General features: G+C 71.3%; 3 protein-coding genes across 4 annotated transcripts; 1 reads left to right on the top strand and 2 right to left on the bottom strand.

The window, feature by feature from the left end:
* Positions 1-182: 182 nt before the first annotated feature.
* On the top strand, positions 183-3,729 carry GALE (UDP-galactose-4-epimerase). Its single transcript, XM_080566988.1, has 10 exons — positions 183-496; positions 795-910; positions 1,214-1,327; positions 1,476-1,652; positions 1,777-1,890; positions 1,986-2,052; positions 2,163-2,248; positions 2,366-2,443; positions 2,584-2,698; positions 2,787-3,729. The coding sequence occupies exons 1-10, from the start codon at positions 376-378 to the stop codon at positions 2,840-2,842; spliced, it is 1,044 nt and encodes a 347-aa protein (XP_080423114.1). The 5' UTR covers positions 183-375; the 3' UTR covers positions 2,843-3,729.
* Positions 3,730-3,860: 131 nt separating this feature from the next.
* LYPLA2 (lysophospholipase 2) lies at positions 3,861-9,705 on the bottom strand. Its single transcript, XM_080566987.1, has 10 exons — positions 9,533-9,705; positions 8,626-8,731; positions 8,102-8,133; positions 7,466-7,531; positions 7,220-7,267; positions 6,972-7,042; positions 6,633-6,706; positions 6,440-6,541; positions 6,113-6,289; positions 3,861-5,988 (listed from the first exon to the last, which is right to left on the bottom strand). Exons 1-10 carry the CDS (start codon positions 9,646-9,648, stop codon positions 5,938-5,940), a joined length of 843 nt encoding a protein of 280 aa, XP_080423113.1. The 5' UTR covers positions 9,649-9,705; the 3' UTR covers positions 3,861-5,937.
* Positions 9,706-9,802: 97 nt separating this feature from the next.
* PITHD1 (PITH domain containing 1) lies at positions 9,803-12,540 on the bottom strand. 2 transcript variants are annotated; one of them, XM_080566989.1, is made up of 6 exons: positions 12,314-12,540; positions 12,172-12,215; positions 12,017-12,094; positions 10,936-11,040; positions 10,313-10,421; positions 9,803-10,058 (listed from the first exon to the last, which is right to left on the bottom strand). In XM_080566989.1, the coding sequence occupies exons 1-6, from the start codon at positions 12,503-12,505 to the stop codon at positions 9,957-9,959; spliced, it is 630 nt and encodes a 209-aa protein (XP_080423115.1). In that variant the 5' UTR covers positions 12,506-12,540; the 3' UTR covers positions 9,803-9,956. The 2 variants fall into 2 exon arrangements, with proteins under 2 accessions (XP_080423115.1, XP_080423116.1); XM_080566990.1 differs by lacking the exon at positions 12,017-12,094.
* Between the last annotated feature and the right edge of the window lie 977 nt (positions 12,541-13,517).

The raw sequence follows: 13,517 nt of genomic DNA on the forward strand, positions 1-13,517 counted from the left end.
AGGGGGCGCTGCGAGGTCCCGGGCAGGTCCCGCCACGCATGCGCCCTGCCGCCGCGCGGCCGCCCCGTAGCGGCGGTGCCACGTTGCCATGGAGAGCGGGGGGGGGGGGGGCGGGAGGAGCGGCCGGGCCTTAAAGGGGCCGCGCCCGGCACCGGACCGGGACCGGCGGGGGGCGGGAGGGCGGCCGGGACGGACCCTGCCCTGTCCCCGGGGGGCTCCCGGGGTCCGGGGCGGCGGCTGCGGGGGGCCGGCTCCGGGTCCGAGTCCGGTTCCGGGCAGCGCCGTGGGCGGCCCCGCTGTGTCCCCGCCCCCGCGCGGTCCCTGCCGGGTGGGGACGTGGCGGCCCCGCCTCAGGCCCTGCCCCGCGCCGCGGCCATGGCGGAGCAGGTCCTGGTCACCGGCGGCGCCGGCTACATCGGCAGCCACTGCGTGCTGCAGCTGGCCGAGGCGGGGTACGCGCCCGTCGTGGTGGACAACCTGCACAACGCCATCCGAGGTGCGGCGCGGCCCGGGGGGGAAGGAGCCGGCACCCCCCGGCCACCCCCGGTACCCCCCGGCCACCCCCGGTACCTCCCCGGTACCTCCCGGCACCTCCCGGTATCCCCCGGTACCCCTCCGGCACCCCTCCGGCCCCGGTACCTGCCCCCGTTACCCCCCCATCCCCCTTTTACCCCCCCCCGTTACCTCACCCCCTTCCCGTTACCCCCCCGCTACCCCCCCATGTTATCTCCTCTCCCCGTTACCCCCCCGTTACCCCCCCCCGTTACCCCCCGTTACCTCCCGCCGCCCCCCAGGCCCGGACGCGCTCCCCGAGAGCCTGCGCCGCGTGCAGCTCCTCGCCCGGCGCCCCATCGCCTTCCACGAGCTCGATGTCACCGACGGGGCCGCGCTGCGGGAGCTCTTCGGCAAGGTGCGGCCGGGGCTCGGGGGGCTGCGGGGGGAGGCTCCGGGGGCTGCGGGCACCTGACGGCCCCCGGGGCTGGGGGGGGGAGGCTCCGGGGGGGGGCACCGGGCGGCCGCTGCCTCGGGAGGGGGCTTCGTCCCGGCGGGGCAGGGCAGGGCAGGGCAGGGCAGGGCAGGGCAGGGCAGGGCAGGGCAGGGCAGACCCCTCCTCGCGTCACACAGCCACGGGCCGCAGCGGGAGCCCCCCCCCGCGACACCCGGGGGCTGCCCCGCGGCCCTCAGGCGTTGCCTTCCCCCTCGCCCCCCCCAGCACCGCTTCTCGGCCGTGGTGCACTTCGCGGGGCTGAAGGCCGTGGGCGAGTCCGTGCAGCAGCCCCTGGAGTACTACCGGGTGAACCTCACCGGGACCATCCGCCTGCTGGAGGTGAGCTGAGGGGCGCTGCCCCCCCCCCCCCCCTCCCCCGCGGTGCTCCCCGGGCCAGCGCCGTGCGGTGCCCGCCGAGGGCAGAGCCACGTGGCTGAGCGGGGCGCGGAGCTGGCAGCCTCAGCAGCGGCCGGTGCCCGCCCCGCAGACCATGAAAGCCCACGGCGTGAAGAACATCGTGTTCAGCAGCTCCGCCACCGTCTACGGGGACCCCAAGTACCTGCCGCTGGATGAGAACCACCCGGTCGGAGGCTGCACCAACCCCTACGGCAAATCCAAGTACTTCATCGAGGAGATGATCCGAGATCTCTGCAAGGCAGAGAAAGTGAGGAGCTCCTGCAAGGAGCCTGGGGCTGGGACCTGGGGGGTTTGCACCCCAAAGGGGGCTGGGGCTGGGGCTGCCCAGCAGCGCTGCAGAGAACTGCAGCCCCGTCTGTGCGCTTCCCTAGGACTGGAACGCCGTTCTCCTGCGCTACTTCAACCCTATCGGTGCCCATGAGTCCGGCATGATCGGAGAAGATCCTCAGGGCATCCCAAACAACCTCATGCCCTACGTGGCGCAGGTACTGCCCGGCTGCTGCCCTGGGGGCCCTGCGGGCTTGCGGTGCCTGCGTGGTGCAGGCTGACCGCGCTCTCGCGGGCTTGTCCCTCTGTGCAGGTGGCAGTGGGGCGCCGGGAGTTCCTGAGCGTGTTTGGGAACGACTACGAGACGATCGATGGAACCGGTGCGTTGCTGCAGGACGGGGGGAGCAGAGAAATCCCCTCCCACCAGCAGCCAGCGCAGCTCGAGCCCGGCGGCCGGGCAGGGCTTTGCGCTCACCGTCTGTCCCGGCAGGTGTCAGGGATTACATCCACGTCGTGGATTTGGCCAAGGGCCATATCGCCGCTCTGAAGAAGCTCAAGGAGAACTGCGGCTGCAAGGTACCGAGAGCGGGGCTGGGCCTGGGCTGGGCGCTCAGCCCCGGGCGGGACGAGGGGGGGCCTGGCCCTCCTGCCCTCGCGGAGGGAGCTGATGCGCCTCCCTCGTCCTCCTGCCAGATCTACAACCTCGGCACTGGCACCGGCTACTCGGTCCTGCAGATGGTCCGTGCCATGGAGAAAGCCTCAGGGAGGGAGGTAGGAGCTGACCGCAGCCTGTGGGGCTGTGAGCACGGAGCCGGCAGCTCCTGTGGGGCTCCCTCACCACCCCCAGCCCCCCTGCCTGCATCAGCGCCCCCCAGGGAGCCCCCAGCCCCCACGGCGCTGCTTTCCTGCAGATCAAGTACAAGATCACGGGCCGGCGGGAGGGAGATGTGGCCTCTTGCTACGCCAACCCCGAGCTAGCTGAGCGCGAGCTGGGCTGGAAAGCTGCCTTTGGCCTGGACAAGATGTGTAAGAGCCCCCCTCCCTCCCCGCCCCCCCCGCTGCGCTGTGCCCCCCCCCCCCCCCCATCTCTCACTGCCTCTCTCCCCCGGTGCAGGCGAGGACCTGTGGCGGTGGCAGCTGCAGAACCCCACAGGCTTCAGCAAGAACTGAGCCCTGCCCCGGGGCTCGCCCGCCGGCCGAGGCTGTGCCCAGCCTGGGTGCGGGTCCTGCCCCCCCCTGCCCGGGGCAGGAGCGGCCGCGGGCTCCCCCCTCCTCCTCCTCCCAGGTCCTCAGCATCTCACGGAGCAGCGCCACCAGGACGAGGCAGCCAGGGCCCAGCCTCGGCACTCAGGGCACCAAATCCCCCCGTGGAAAGGCCCGGGGGCTCTTGCGAGCCCCAGCAAGGAGGAGGTGCTGGGCTGGGAGCTGCAGCCATGGCCGAGGCTGCTCCTGGGCCCTCCCAAGTGCCCCAGAAAGCCGCCTCCGTTGTTCAAAGGGGTGAGTCTCGTTGAGGAAGCTGCCCCTTCCCTGCTGCCTCAGTCCCGGGGAGGCTTCTGGGCCCCGAGGGCAAGAGGTGAGGGCAGGGCCGTGCTGCCCAGCACCTCTGTCGTGGCCTCGGGCCCCAGGTGTCCCTCTGTCTGCCCCAGGGGGCCACCACAGGGCCTTCCCTCCAGCCCCGGGCACAGGGCCCTGCTGGCTGCCAGGGGCCTCCCCCGCCTCCTTCCGCCCTCCCCAGGGGTGTTGGGGACCAGGTCTCGCCTCCCGTGTGTTCTGGTGGGGCCGGAGGAGCCCCTGCCCAGGGCTGGGGGGGGCTCAGGTGTCTGCTTCTGCTTCTGTGGGGCCTGAGCAGCCGCTTCTGTAATCACGCTGCCAAAGGCTGCCCAGGAGAAGGCTCTGCTCCGCTGCCAAATCCGGATCCTATTTATTACGGCAGCGACACCGGCTGCGTTAGGCAGAGGCTGCGGCCAGCCCGGTGCGCTGTCCCTTAGATTGATAACTTATGTTAAATTATGACTCGAGCTTTTGATTTGTTTCTAAATAAACGTTCTTACTTTCTACGTGGCAGCTCCATGCTGCTTTCCCTGCGCCAGGGCTGCTGCGCCCCACGAGGCAGCGCGGGGAACGGGGGAGCTGCGGGAGAGGCACCGACGGGGCGCGAGGGACAAAGGGCACCAGCGCCGCGCTGGGAGAGGTTTATGGTTTATTTAACCTTGTGGCTGACTCTGTGGAACATACGCACAAAAAACCCCAAACGTTTACAAGGAAGACGAGGAGGGGAGGGAGGAAAAAAAAAAAAAGGGGGGGGGAGGGTGGGGGGGGCCAGGAGAGGAGAAGAAAGCTGCGGTGACGAATGGAGAGAAGCCGCTCGCCCTCCCGCGGTCCCAGCACGGCCCCGGTCGGTGCCGCTCGTGCTGCAGCGGGGCCACTGGGGCCTCCCAGCCGGTGCCCACGGGCCGGCTGCCCGCGGGGAGCTGCGGTCCCGGCCCCGGCAGCCCCCGGCCGCCCACCCACCCCGGTTGGGGGCACAGCAGCTTTACACGGAGAAAGCAGAAGAGGCAGCAGCACCGAACCCCAAGCACGGGGAAGAGCCGGGCTCCCCCCGCTGCCAGCAGCAGCTTTGCTGGTTTAAGACTTCCCCAAGGAAACGAAGAAAGCCCAAAACAACCCAGGAAACCGAGGGTGGGTCCGACAGAGCCGGCTCTCCGGAGAGCGGGTTATTGCTTTGCACGTCCCGGGCGGGGAGGGCAGGGCCGGACCCCCCGCAGCCCTCGCCCCCCCTGGGAGGTGCCTGCCCCCAGCCCCGGGGTGCCGAGGGGCTCTGCGGGGTGAGGGCAGGACGGGGCCCAGACATCGCCCCACAGAGCCAGCGGGCACGGGAGAGCCGCAGCCCTCAGCCCAGAGGGGCTTGAGGCTTTTGGTTTTTTAAAAGACATTTCCAGCTCCGGCCCCGCGCGGCCCCGCAGTGCCGTGGGCTCAGCCCAGGGAGGAGAGGCGAGGAGAAGGGCAGCGCCGCTCAACAGCGAGTGCCCTTGGCCCTGCGGGAGGGGAGCGGGCAGCCGGGAGCCCCCCGGGAGCCCCCCATGGCTACCAAGGCCCCGTGCCGCGGCCGCTGCTGGTGCAGCCGGTGCCGCAGCGCTCCCGGCCGGGGAGAGGCAAAGCCTGGGCTGCCGCTTCCAGCCAGCTGGGTGAAGGGGCCCGGCCCGGCCCCGGGCGGCCTCTGATTGTACGCGGGAAGCCAGCGGGGCCCCCAGCCTCCGCCCGGGCACGGGGCAGCGCTGAGGCCCCGTGCAGCCCCTCAGGAGGGGCACGGCGGCTCCCGGGCGGTGCTGGTGAGGTGAGGGCTGGGAGCGCAGCCACTCCCTCCCGCCCGCCGGCCGGGGCCAGGAGCAGGGCCCCGGGGCCAGGAGCCCTTCCCTCGCCTCCCTCTCCCCCGCCCCAAGCCAGCCCGGGTCCAAAGGGAAGGAGAAGTAGCAGCAAGAGAGACGTTACGGACCTGGCCAGCGGGCGCGGAGCTGGGACAAGGGAGAGGGAGACGCCTCTGGGCCCCCCGCGGGGCTGAGGAGAAGATTGTAAAAGCAACGAGAGGAGGAGGAAGGAGGTGATTATCTGGAGGAGGGCTGCAGGGGCGCGGGGCGAGCCCGGGGCAGTGTGCGTGTGCGACAGGGCCGGGGCCGGAGCCCCGCAGACGCCTCTCTGCCAGCCTCCGGCAGCGCCAGCCCGGAGCAGAGCCTCTCCCTGGGCCTCGAGGCGTCGGCAGGAGAGTCCCGGGTTCCTGAGCTCTGACCGAAAACCCGCGAGTCACCTGAGCGAGGCCGAGGGCAGAGGAGGAGCCCCAGGGGGTGCCTGGCCCTGCCCTGTGCCCCCGCTGCTCCTCCCGCCGCAGGGGGCGCGTCCCACCCCTAACACTGTTACAAAAGAAAACAAATAACAAAAATCTCGCCCGCGCCCCGCCCGGCCCATACGCTGCAGTGCCTGAACGGGAAACCGAGGGGAGGGCGACCCCCCCCCCAAAACCGCTCAGAGCGAGAGGAGGAGAAGGAAGGCCACCCGGAGCCGCGCCTCACAGAGCTCCGACCTCGGCTCCGAGGGCGGCGGGGAGGGACAGGCACCCCCAGCCGCAGCCGGGCGGCACGAGGAGAGGGGACGAGGCGGGGGCCGGGCGGCGAGGGGGGGGCCATGGCTTCCGTGTGCAGCGGACGGGTCACGGGGGAAAGAGCGGCGGCGACCTCGGCGTCCTTCCCTGCGACAGTCTCGAGCGGCTCTGCCTAGATCCGGGGCAGCAGCTTCTCGATGAACTCCTTCACCGCCAGCATCTCCTGCGAGCGCAGAGCCCGGTGTGCGGGGCTGCCCGGGGCGTTGGGCTCAGCAGGCCCCTACGCGGGTCCGAGCCTCCGCCCGCCCCCCGCAGCCCCGTCCCCTCCGCCCGCCTGCGGCACTGACCTGGGGGCAGGAGCTGTGCATCACGCCGGGGTAGGTTTTGAACTGGACCTTGGCGGGGGTGACGACGGATTTCAGCTTCTCGGCAGTGAGGGCCCCGAAGCGCACGGGGATCATGGGGTCCATCTCCCCGTGGCACTGCAGGATGGCGATGTCCTTGTTCACGCCGTTGCTCGCCGCCTGCCGCCAGGGAGGAAGGGAGGAGGGGGGGGTGAAGCCCCCACCGCGGGCAGCTCGTGCCTCCAGCAGCCCCAGGCTCCCCGCAGCGGAGACCCGAGGGGAACCCCCACCCCAAAACTGCCTGCAGAGCGAGGGCGGCGGCGCGGGTACCTGCGGGAAGGCTTTGTGCAGCGGGAGCCAGCAGCTGAGCGCCACGATGCCAGCCAGCTGGTGCTGGCAGGTGAGCGCCGTGTACAGCGAGAGGGCGCCGCCCTGCAACGGGAGGAAGGCGTTAGCGCCACGAGTCCCCGGGGCTTCGGGAAGGGAGGAGGGGGCCGAGCCCGCCCCCCGCCGCCCCGCTCACCTGCGAGAAGCCCCCCAGGATGATCCGGTTGGGGGGGATCCCGTTCTTCATCTCGTGCTCGATAATTGCTTTAACTGGACAAGGACAGAGAAACGGGTCGGTGAAACGGGGGAGCTGCCGAGGGACACCCCCAGGGCCTGGGGTGGGCGCAGGGCACAGGAGGGGCAGCCACGAGAGGTCCCAGGGGGGGACGGGGGGGGCAGGGAGAGGTCCCTGGCTGCAGCCAGGCTGGAACCACGGGACAGCAGAAAGGGGAGGCAGAAGGAACAGAGCCACTGCTGCCCTGGAGAGGGAGAGACACCCAACAGCTCCGTGCTTCCCCTCCCCAAAGCCTCTTACTGTTTTCTGCAGCTTTCTTGATCCCAGCTTCATCCTCAGGTGCGTCCGGAGTCAAGCCCATCAGGTCAAACCTGGGAGGAGCAGCAGAGTCAGCCCCAAACCCGTCCGCCGGCGTGCGGGGAGGAGGGAGCTGGGAGCTCTGCCCTTCCCAGCTCCTGCAGGAGGCTGGGTTTTGGCAAATTCCCAAAATACCCCCAAAGGGTCCCTCCCGCTCTGGGAGACCCCCCCCCAGCACCCAAAGCACTGACCAGGAGGGCATGACCATCTTCATGTTGAGGGTTACGGGGATCCGGGGCCTGCAGAGACAAAAGTTGGGGGGCTCAGATCAAACGTCAGAGAAACGAACGGGAGCAGGGGGCAGGGTCCGGCCCCTGGCTGCGGGACGTCTGCCCCAGGGCCCTGTGGCAGGCTGGGGCTGCAAGGCAACTGCAGGGAGCACCTGCAGGTCCCAGCTGGGGCACCCGGGCCTCCCGAGCCCGTCGCCAAGCACTTACGCGTGAGGGCAGATGTATTTCACATAGGGGAGGCGGATGGAGGAGAGAGCATCGGCCCAGCTGTGCCTGGGGAGAAGAGAGAAGAGAAAGGAGACCAGGGCTTGCCTGAGCACTTCGGAGGACACTGGCAACAGCGAGGGATCTCCCCCAGGACAGCTTTTCTCCAAGGCTGCCGACGCCCAGCCCTGACACTGCTGTCGTGGCTCCCACCCCCCCACCCCAACAGCCTGGAGCCCCCAGGAGCTCCCAGCCCAGATCTCAGCAGCCAGAGGCAGAGGGGCTGCCATCGGTGAGGGAAGAGGGGGAGAGAACCCCCCCGTGCAGGGAGCAGTCTTTTGTTCCTGGCAGCTTGCAGCCCTCCCAGGGACGGGGAACACCACCGTGTTATCTGCTTGTCCTAACGAGCACAGAAAGTCAAACCCGCAGGGGGCTGCCGGCGTCATAAATATCGAAGCTGAGCGCAGACAGCCGCCGGCCAGAGGATCCCCATTAGGGTGGATCAGCTCATTAGGGATCGGCTGGGCTGCGGAGGCTGAGATCAGAGCCCCAGACACGGCCCCGAGCTGCCCCCGCAGCGCCGGCTGGGCCCCGGCCCGCCCTCAGCACGCCGCACGCCACAGCTCCGGCAGCACTCACCCCGTGTCTCCCAGGCCGTGTAAGAAAATGACCTGTGGAATTAAGCAGAAAAACAAAAGAATTAGCTGGTGCGATGGCCGGCGTGCCGGGAGAGAGGCGGGGGTGCTGCAGGGATGTGGCAAAAGGCCACGCAGTCACTAATTAGCAGAGACTCAGGCAGCAATTAGCCGGAGCTGATGACACGTCTGGGCAGCTCTGAACATTACGGACGGGCGGAACAGGCACAGCAGCAGCACCAGCAGTGCCATCAGCGCCATGCCCCCGGCTGCCCAGCAGCAGAGCCACCCAAAACCCCACAGAACCCACCCTGCGCCGCTCCCGGTGCCTGCTGCTTCTGTGCTGGGCCAGGCCCCAGAGCCAAAGCGCCCAGCCCGGAGGACGGCCGCTCCTTCCCCCAGAGACCTCGCTGGCCCCGCGCCCCCTTTCAGCAGAGGCCGGAGGAGCCGGGGCACCGCGGGCTCAGCACACGGCCCCCCCAGCACCCCGCGGGAGCAGCCCCCGACCTGCCCCACGCAGCCCCTTACCGCGGCAGTCTCCCGCTCTGCCCCTGAGACGGTCACGGCGTCGGCGAGGAGGGGGACAGACATGTTGTTACCGCACATACACCGAGACAGACTCCGACACTGGCACCTGCGGGATGGAGGCGCGGAGGTAAGGCGGGGAAACACCCCCCCGAGCTGCCGGGGGCACCCCGGGACAGCCCCACCGTGCCCAGAGCCCCCAAACGCTCCCCGCGCCGCAGCTCCGGGGTCGCGTGGGGGGCGGGCAGGTGGGGACCGGCGGCGTCGGGAGCGTTAAAATCGGCTCCGGGCACCTCAGAGCCGGAGCCGTGCCCGGGACGGCAGCGGGGGGGGCCGGGGGGGCGGCCGCAGGTCCCGGCCGCGAGGAGCCCGACCCGCGTCTGCCGCGGGGGGAGCCCCGGCCCCGGGCAGGGCCGGCCGCTGCCTCCCGGGGCGCGGCGAGCAGCGGAGCCCCCGCTCCCGGCCGGTCCCACCCGGGCCCCGGTCCCCGGTCCCCGCCCGACCCCGCTCCCTGCCCCCGCCCGGGCCGGGTCCCGCTCCGCAGCCGCCGCCCGGCTCCCCGGGGCGGGCAGGGCACGGCCCGGCCCGGGGGGTTCGGCTCCGGTCCCGCGGGCGGCTCCGGGCCTCAGCCCTGCCTTACCGGGGGCGGGCGCGGGGCTGCCCCGGGTGCCCGCAGCGCCCGGCACCGGCAGGGGGCAGCCCCGGGGGGGCCCGGCCGCCTCCCGGGAGGCACCGCCGGGAGCCCGGCCCGGCCCGGGGCAGCTCGGCACCTCCCGGCCCCGCTCGGGGCGCCCCGGGCCTGGGGGGGTGGCGGGGGGCAGCGCCGCTCCCCGGGCCCGCCGCCCCCGCCGCGCCCCCCGAGCCGGCCTCCCCCGGCCCGGCCCCCCCCCCCGCTGCCCCCGCCCCGCACCTCGGCCCGGGCCCGCCGCGCTCCCGGCTCGCCGCCGCGCTCCCACCGGAACTTCCGCCCGCGGGTGGCGGCTGGGGCTGCGCGGCGGAAGTGACGCAGCCCCCCGGGGCGGCCATCTCAGCCACCGCGCCCCGCCCCCGGCCGGAACCGGGCACAGCAGCTCCGGGAGCGCGGCCCCGGCTCCCCCCCCCCGGCGCCCCCCGCAGCCCCCGGCCCCCTCCGGTCGCCCCCGGCCCCGCCGCGCGCGGGAGACGAGGCCACAGCGGCGGCTCCGAGCCCGGTCCTTTATTGGCAGCGAGGAGGGGCCGGCGCCGGGGGGGGGGGGGGGGGCTCACACCGGGGCCAGTACCGGGCCGCAGCCCCCCCCCGGCGCCCCCCGCCCGTCCCGCCCGTGCCGTGCAGGCGCCGCGCAGCCCCGGCGGCGCTAGGAGATGAAGTGCGTCTGCGGGGTGTGCTGCTGCAGCCGGTGCTCGGCCGGGTTGGGCGCCGCCTCGTAGCTGCAGATGGTCACCTCGTGCCGGGCGGCCTGCGGGGACAGGGCAGGGCAGGGCGGAACCGAGCGGCGCCGAACGGCCCTGACACGGCCCCGAGAGCTGCCCCGCGCCCCCCCTCACCCGCTGCCCACCCCCGGCCTTCCCCCCTCGGCGTGCCGCCCACCTCCTCCTCAGCTGAGCCCAGCCTGAGCTGTGAGCCAAAGCTCTCCGTACCCCAGTAACCCAGTTAAAGCTCTCCGTACCCCAGTAACCCAGTCCTGCTCAGCTTTGCCCTGCTCAGACCTACCTCTGTCCACTCTCCCTTGAGTCCTATATAAAATATCTTTGTTGTCTCTGCTCCGAAGTTCTTCGGGAAGTGGATGGAGAGATGGTTAACGCTGGAGAAACGGGCAACTCTGCAAGGAAAAACACCCTGAAGACGGCTCTGCGTACAGGCTGCCGCCCCAGAGGCAGGGCAGTGGCGCTGTCCTGCGTTACCGCCTCCTGGCCCCAGCTGGGTGCTGCACATCGCTCCTACCCCATCCAAGTCAGACCTGGGGACAAACGAGTGAGGGGGCAGGAGGAGCAGCTTCCCTCGTCCCTGCAGTGAGCAGCCATCACCCCGGCCAGCAATGAGCTGTCACTGGGGCCAGGACACCGGGACAGTTCTGCTCCCCACAGAGCCTGGGCCATGAGCAGCAGGCACCCCGTGCTCTGGGGAGGATCTGTCACGTTTGGGGACCACAGCTCTCACCTGACAAGAGCAGGACAGAGCCAGGGGAGACAAATTCTATGATAGGCAGCAGTGAGCTGCAAGGGAGGGAACTGCCCCCACTGACACTTTGCTAAAGCCCAGCGGCACCTCAGCAGGCTGAAAGGGGGCAGCTCCTCCGCTCAGGAAAGGCAACACCTGCATGCCCGACGCCGTACTTGGTGGGGTACTCCAGCTCGCCCGTGGGGTCCCGGTTCAGGCTGAACATCTGGTCCGGTTCCCTGGCTGCATCATCGAAGGACATGTGAGGAATGTTCTTGAACCTGGGGAGAGAGGAAGGAAACCTGGGAAGTTATTAAGTGCACATCAACTAATTGGTTTCCTCCCCGTTCATTAGCACTACCTGGATTCTTCTCAACAATAACACGCTGGACTTGCTTTGCCTACTACAGGAGAAATTACCAACGCCACCACAATGCATCATCATGTTCCAGAACACTCAACACCCGGACGAACTACCAAGCTAGAGAGCAAGGAACAAAGCTGAGGAGATGCAGATGTCAGCACACACGGGTACGTGAAGGAACCCAGGCTCTGGTACAAGGGGAAGCAGGGGAGCGGCCGCCCTGCTACAAGGCTGGGTACCGATTCCTGCTCCTCGGCTGGTAACAAGTTACAGCCGAGCGCAGCGCTGGCGTTTTTGGTCGATACAAAGGAGTAAAACAGACCAACACCAGGCCCAGGAGCCCCTTGTTCTCTTTCCATGCGCAAAACAAGCCCTGACGGCGCTTCGCATCCATGTTTGTGGCACAGTGAGGGCAACGTTGACTTCATAACGGTGGCTTCCCCCCCCCAAGCAAGAACTGCATACTCAATACCCTTCCATAAGGGAAAAAAAAAAGCAGCAGTAAGGAGCCCTCCCCTGCCGGAGCTAACGCAGGCGGCACGGACGAGCAGAGCAGGAGGGCTGGGCAGAGCCCCGCAGGCCTCACCTGGGGGCAGGCCGTTCCCACGTCCCTCCCTCCTCCTGCAGCGTGACCCTTCCCTTCCCCGGCCCATTCCCCCTTCTGCAGCCCTTTAAGCCGGCAGCAGGCCGGTCCCCTCGGGGCGCGCAGGCAGCGCTGTGACTGTGGATTTCTAATGGAACTCGGCGCTGCGTTTCTCAAGCGACGGCCAGCGAGCGGCCGGGGCCGCCCCGTGCGGGTCCCGGCTTCTTTCTGCCGGGCCCGGGCCCGAGCCGCACAGCCCTGCTGAGCCACCCGGGGCGGGGGGCCCCGTCGCAGCGCCCCCGGTACTCACAGCCTCATCTCCGCCGGGTGCGAGCCGTCGTCCTCGCCCATGACGATGACGCCCTTCAGCTTGACGCTGCCCGTGAACCTGCGGGGAGACGCACGGCGCTGCCCCCCCGTGCCCGCCCCGCCCCGCCCCGGCCCCGCAGCCGGGCCCGCACTCACGGCACGTTGAAGAGCAGCTCCGCGTCCTCGTCGCTCTCCACGAACTGCGGGGAGAGGAGCGGGGCGGGGGGGGGGGGGCTCGCACCGGGACCCCGAGCACGGCTCAGCCCGGGACCCCCCGCCCGGCCCGGCCCGGCCGCACCTTCCCGCGGTCGCCGCGCTCCTCCCAGGCGCGGAAGACGAGGGCTCCGCTGCCGTCGCGGCGCTCGTTGAGGCAGTGCAGGCGCTGCCGGTCGATCCGCAGGTGCAGCCCCCAGGCCGCGCCCCGCTCCCCGCCGCCCCCCGCCCCGCAGCAGCAGCAGCGCCCGGGGCCGTGCGCGGGACCCTGCGCCATGGCCGCGCCCCGCCCACACCAAGCCCCGCCCACGCCAAGCCCCGCCCCCCAGGTACGCCCGCCCCCGAGCCCCGCCCACAGCCGATTCCACGCCCCGCCCACCCGCAAACCACGCCCACCCTCCCACAAGCCCCGCCCACCCGAAGCACAGCCCCGCCCCCAAGCCCCGCCCACTCCCCCTGCCAAGCCCCGCCACACCGCAAGCCCCGCCCACTCCCCTTCCACGCCCCGCCCACCCCGAAGCCCCGCCCCGGGCTCGGGGCCGGCTCAGCTCCGGGCCCCGCCCCCCCCCCGGCCGGGCACAGCAAGGGAGGGGCTCAGCACCCACGGGGGGGGCTCAGCACCCACGGGGGGGGCTCAGCACCCGCGGCCCTGTGGCCCCCGCCCGGTGCTGGGCCCCCGCCGCCGCCCCAAGGAGGCGCGGACGCGGCGGGGGGGGGCAGAAGGCGGGGTCCTGGCGGCTAACGGCAGCCCCAGCCCCGCACGGCGCTGCCCAGCGCTACGCCGGGAGATGAACGCGGCCGGGACCGCGGCCGGCCCACGGCACCGGGCTGGGAGCGCTGCTCCGGGACCGTCAGGGAAGGGCGGAGCGGGGAAACAGCGGGGGGCTGGAACCGGGGCACCGCGAACGGAAGCGCGCGGGATTTGGGCCGAAGCCGCCCCGGGAGGACACCGCGGCGAGGGCTCCCCGCTCCGCACCCCCCGCAGGGGGGGCAGCTCGGGGGGGCGGCGGCAGAGCCCCTCGGGGGCTGCCCCCAGCCTCCGCTACCCGCCCCTTTGGCACCCGGACAGCGAGGTCCTAGGGGAAGGAGCACGGCTTGTACCGGGAGAGCCCCTCCCGTTCCCGAGCCCTACCGGAGGCCGGCTCCCGCAGCGCACAGCCCGGGCCCGACCAGCCCCAGCCCCCCCGAGCTCCCCCCGGGCGCAAGCCGCCAGCAGGACGCCCACCGACACGGCCTCACGGTTCCCCGGGTGGCTCCGGCTCCCCGCTCTGCTGCAGCCCCAGCGCGTC

The sequence above is a fragment of the Anser brachyrhynchus genome (genome assembly GCF_964034855.1).
Source record: "Anser brachyrhynchus genome assembly, chromosome: 24".
In the NCBI taxonomy this organism is placed as follows: Eukaryota; Metazoa; Chordata; class Aves; order Anseriformes; family Anatidae; genus Anser; species Anser brachyrhynchus.

Bases quoted from the DNA above. Each gene is read 5' to 3' on its own strand.
- LYPLA2 (XM_080566987.1), bottom strand. From the start codon at position 9,648: ATGGCCGCCCCGGGGGGCTGCGTCACTTCCGCCGCGCAGCCCCAGCCG. The intron at 8,134-8,625 runs GTAAGGGGCTGC...TTAATTCCACAG, and splicing joins CAGAGCGGGAGACTGCCGCG to GTCATTTTCTTACACGGCCT. The intron at 6,290-6,439 runs GTACCCGCGCCG...CCCTGGCGGCAG, and splicing joins TGCACAAAGCCTTCCCGCAG to GCGGCGAGCAACGGCGTGAA.
- PITHD1 (XM_080566989.1), bottom strand. From the start codon at position 12,505: ATGGCGCAGGGTCCCGCGCACGGCCCCGGGCGCTGCTGCTGCTGCGGG. The intron at 11,041-12,016 runs GTGAGTACCGGG...CTCTCTCCCCAG, and splicing joins CACCCGGCGGAGATGAGGCT to GTTCAAGAACATTCCTCACA. The intron at 10,059-10,312 runs GTAGGTCTGAGC...CTGTCCCCGCAG, and splicing joins TCAAGGGAGAGTGGACAGAG to GCCGCCCGGCACGAGGTGAC.
- GALE (XM_080566988.1), top strand. From the start codon at position 376: ATGGCGGAGCAGGTCCTGGTCACCGGCGGCGCCGGCTACATCGGCAGC. The intron at 911-1,213 runs GTGCGGCCGGGG...CGCCCCCCCCAG, and splicing joins TGCGGGAGCTCTTCGGCAAG to CACCGCTTCTCGGCCGTGGT. The intron at 1,891-1,985 runs GTACTGCCCGGC...CCCTCTGTGCAG, and splicing joins TCATGCCCTACGTGGCGCAG to GTGGCAGTGGGGCGCCGGGA.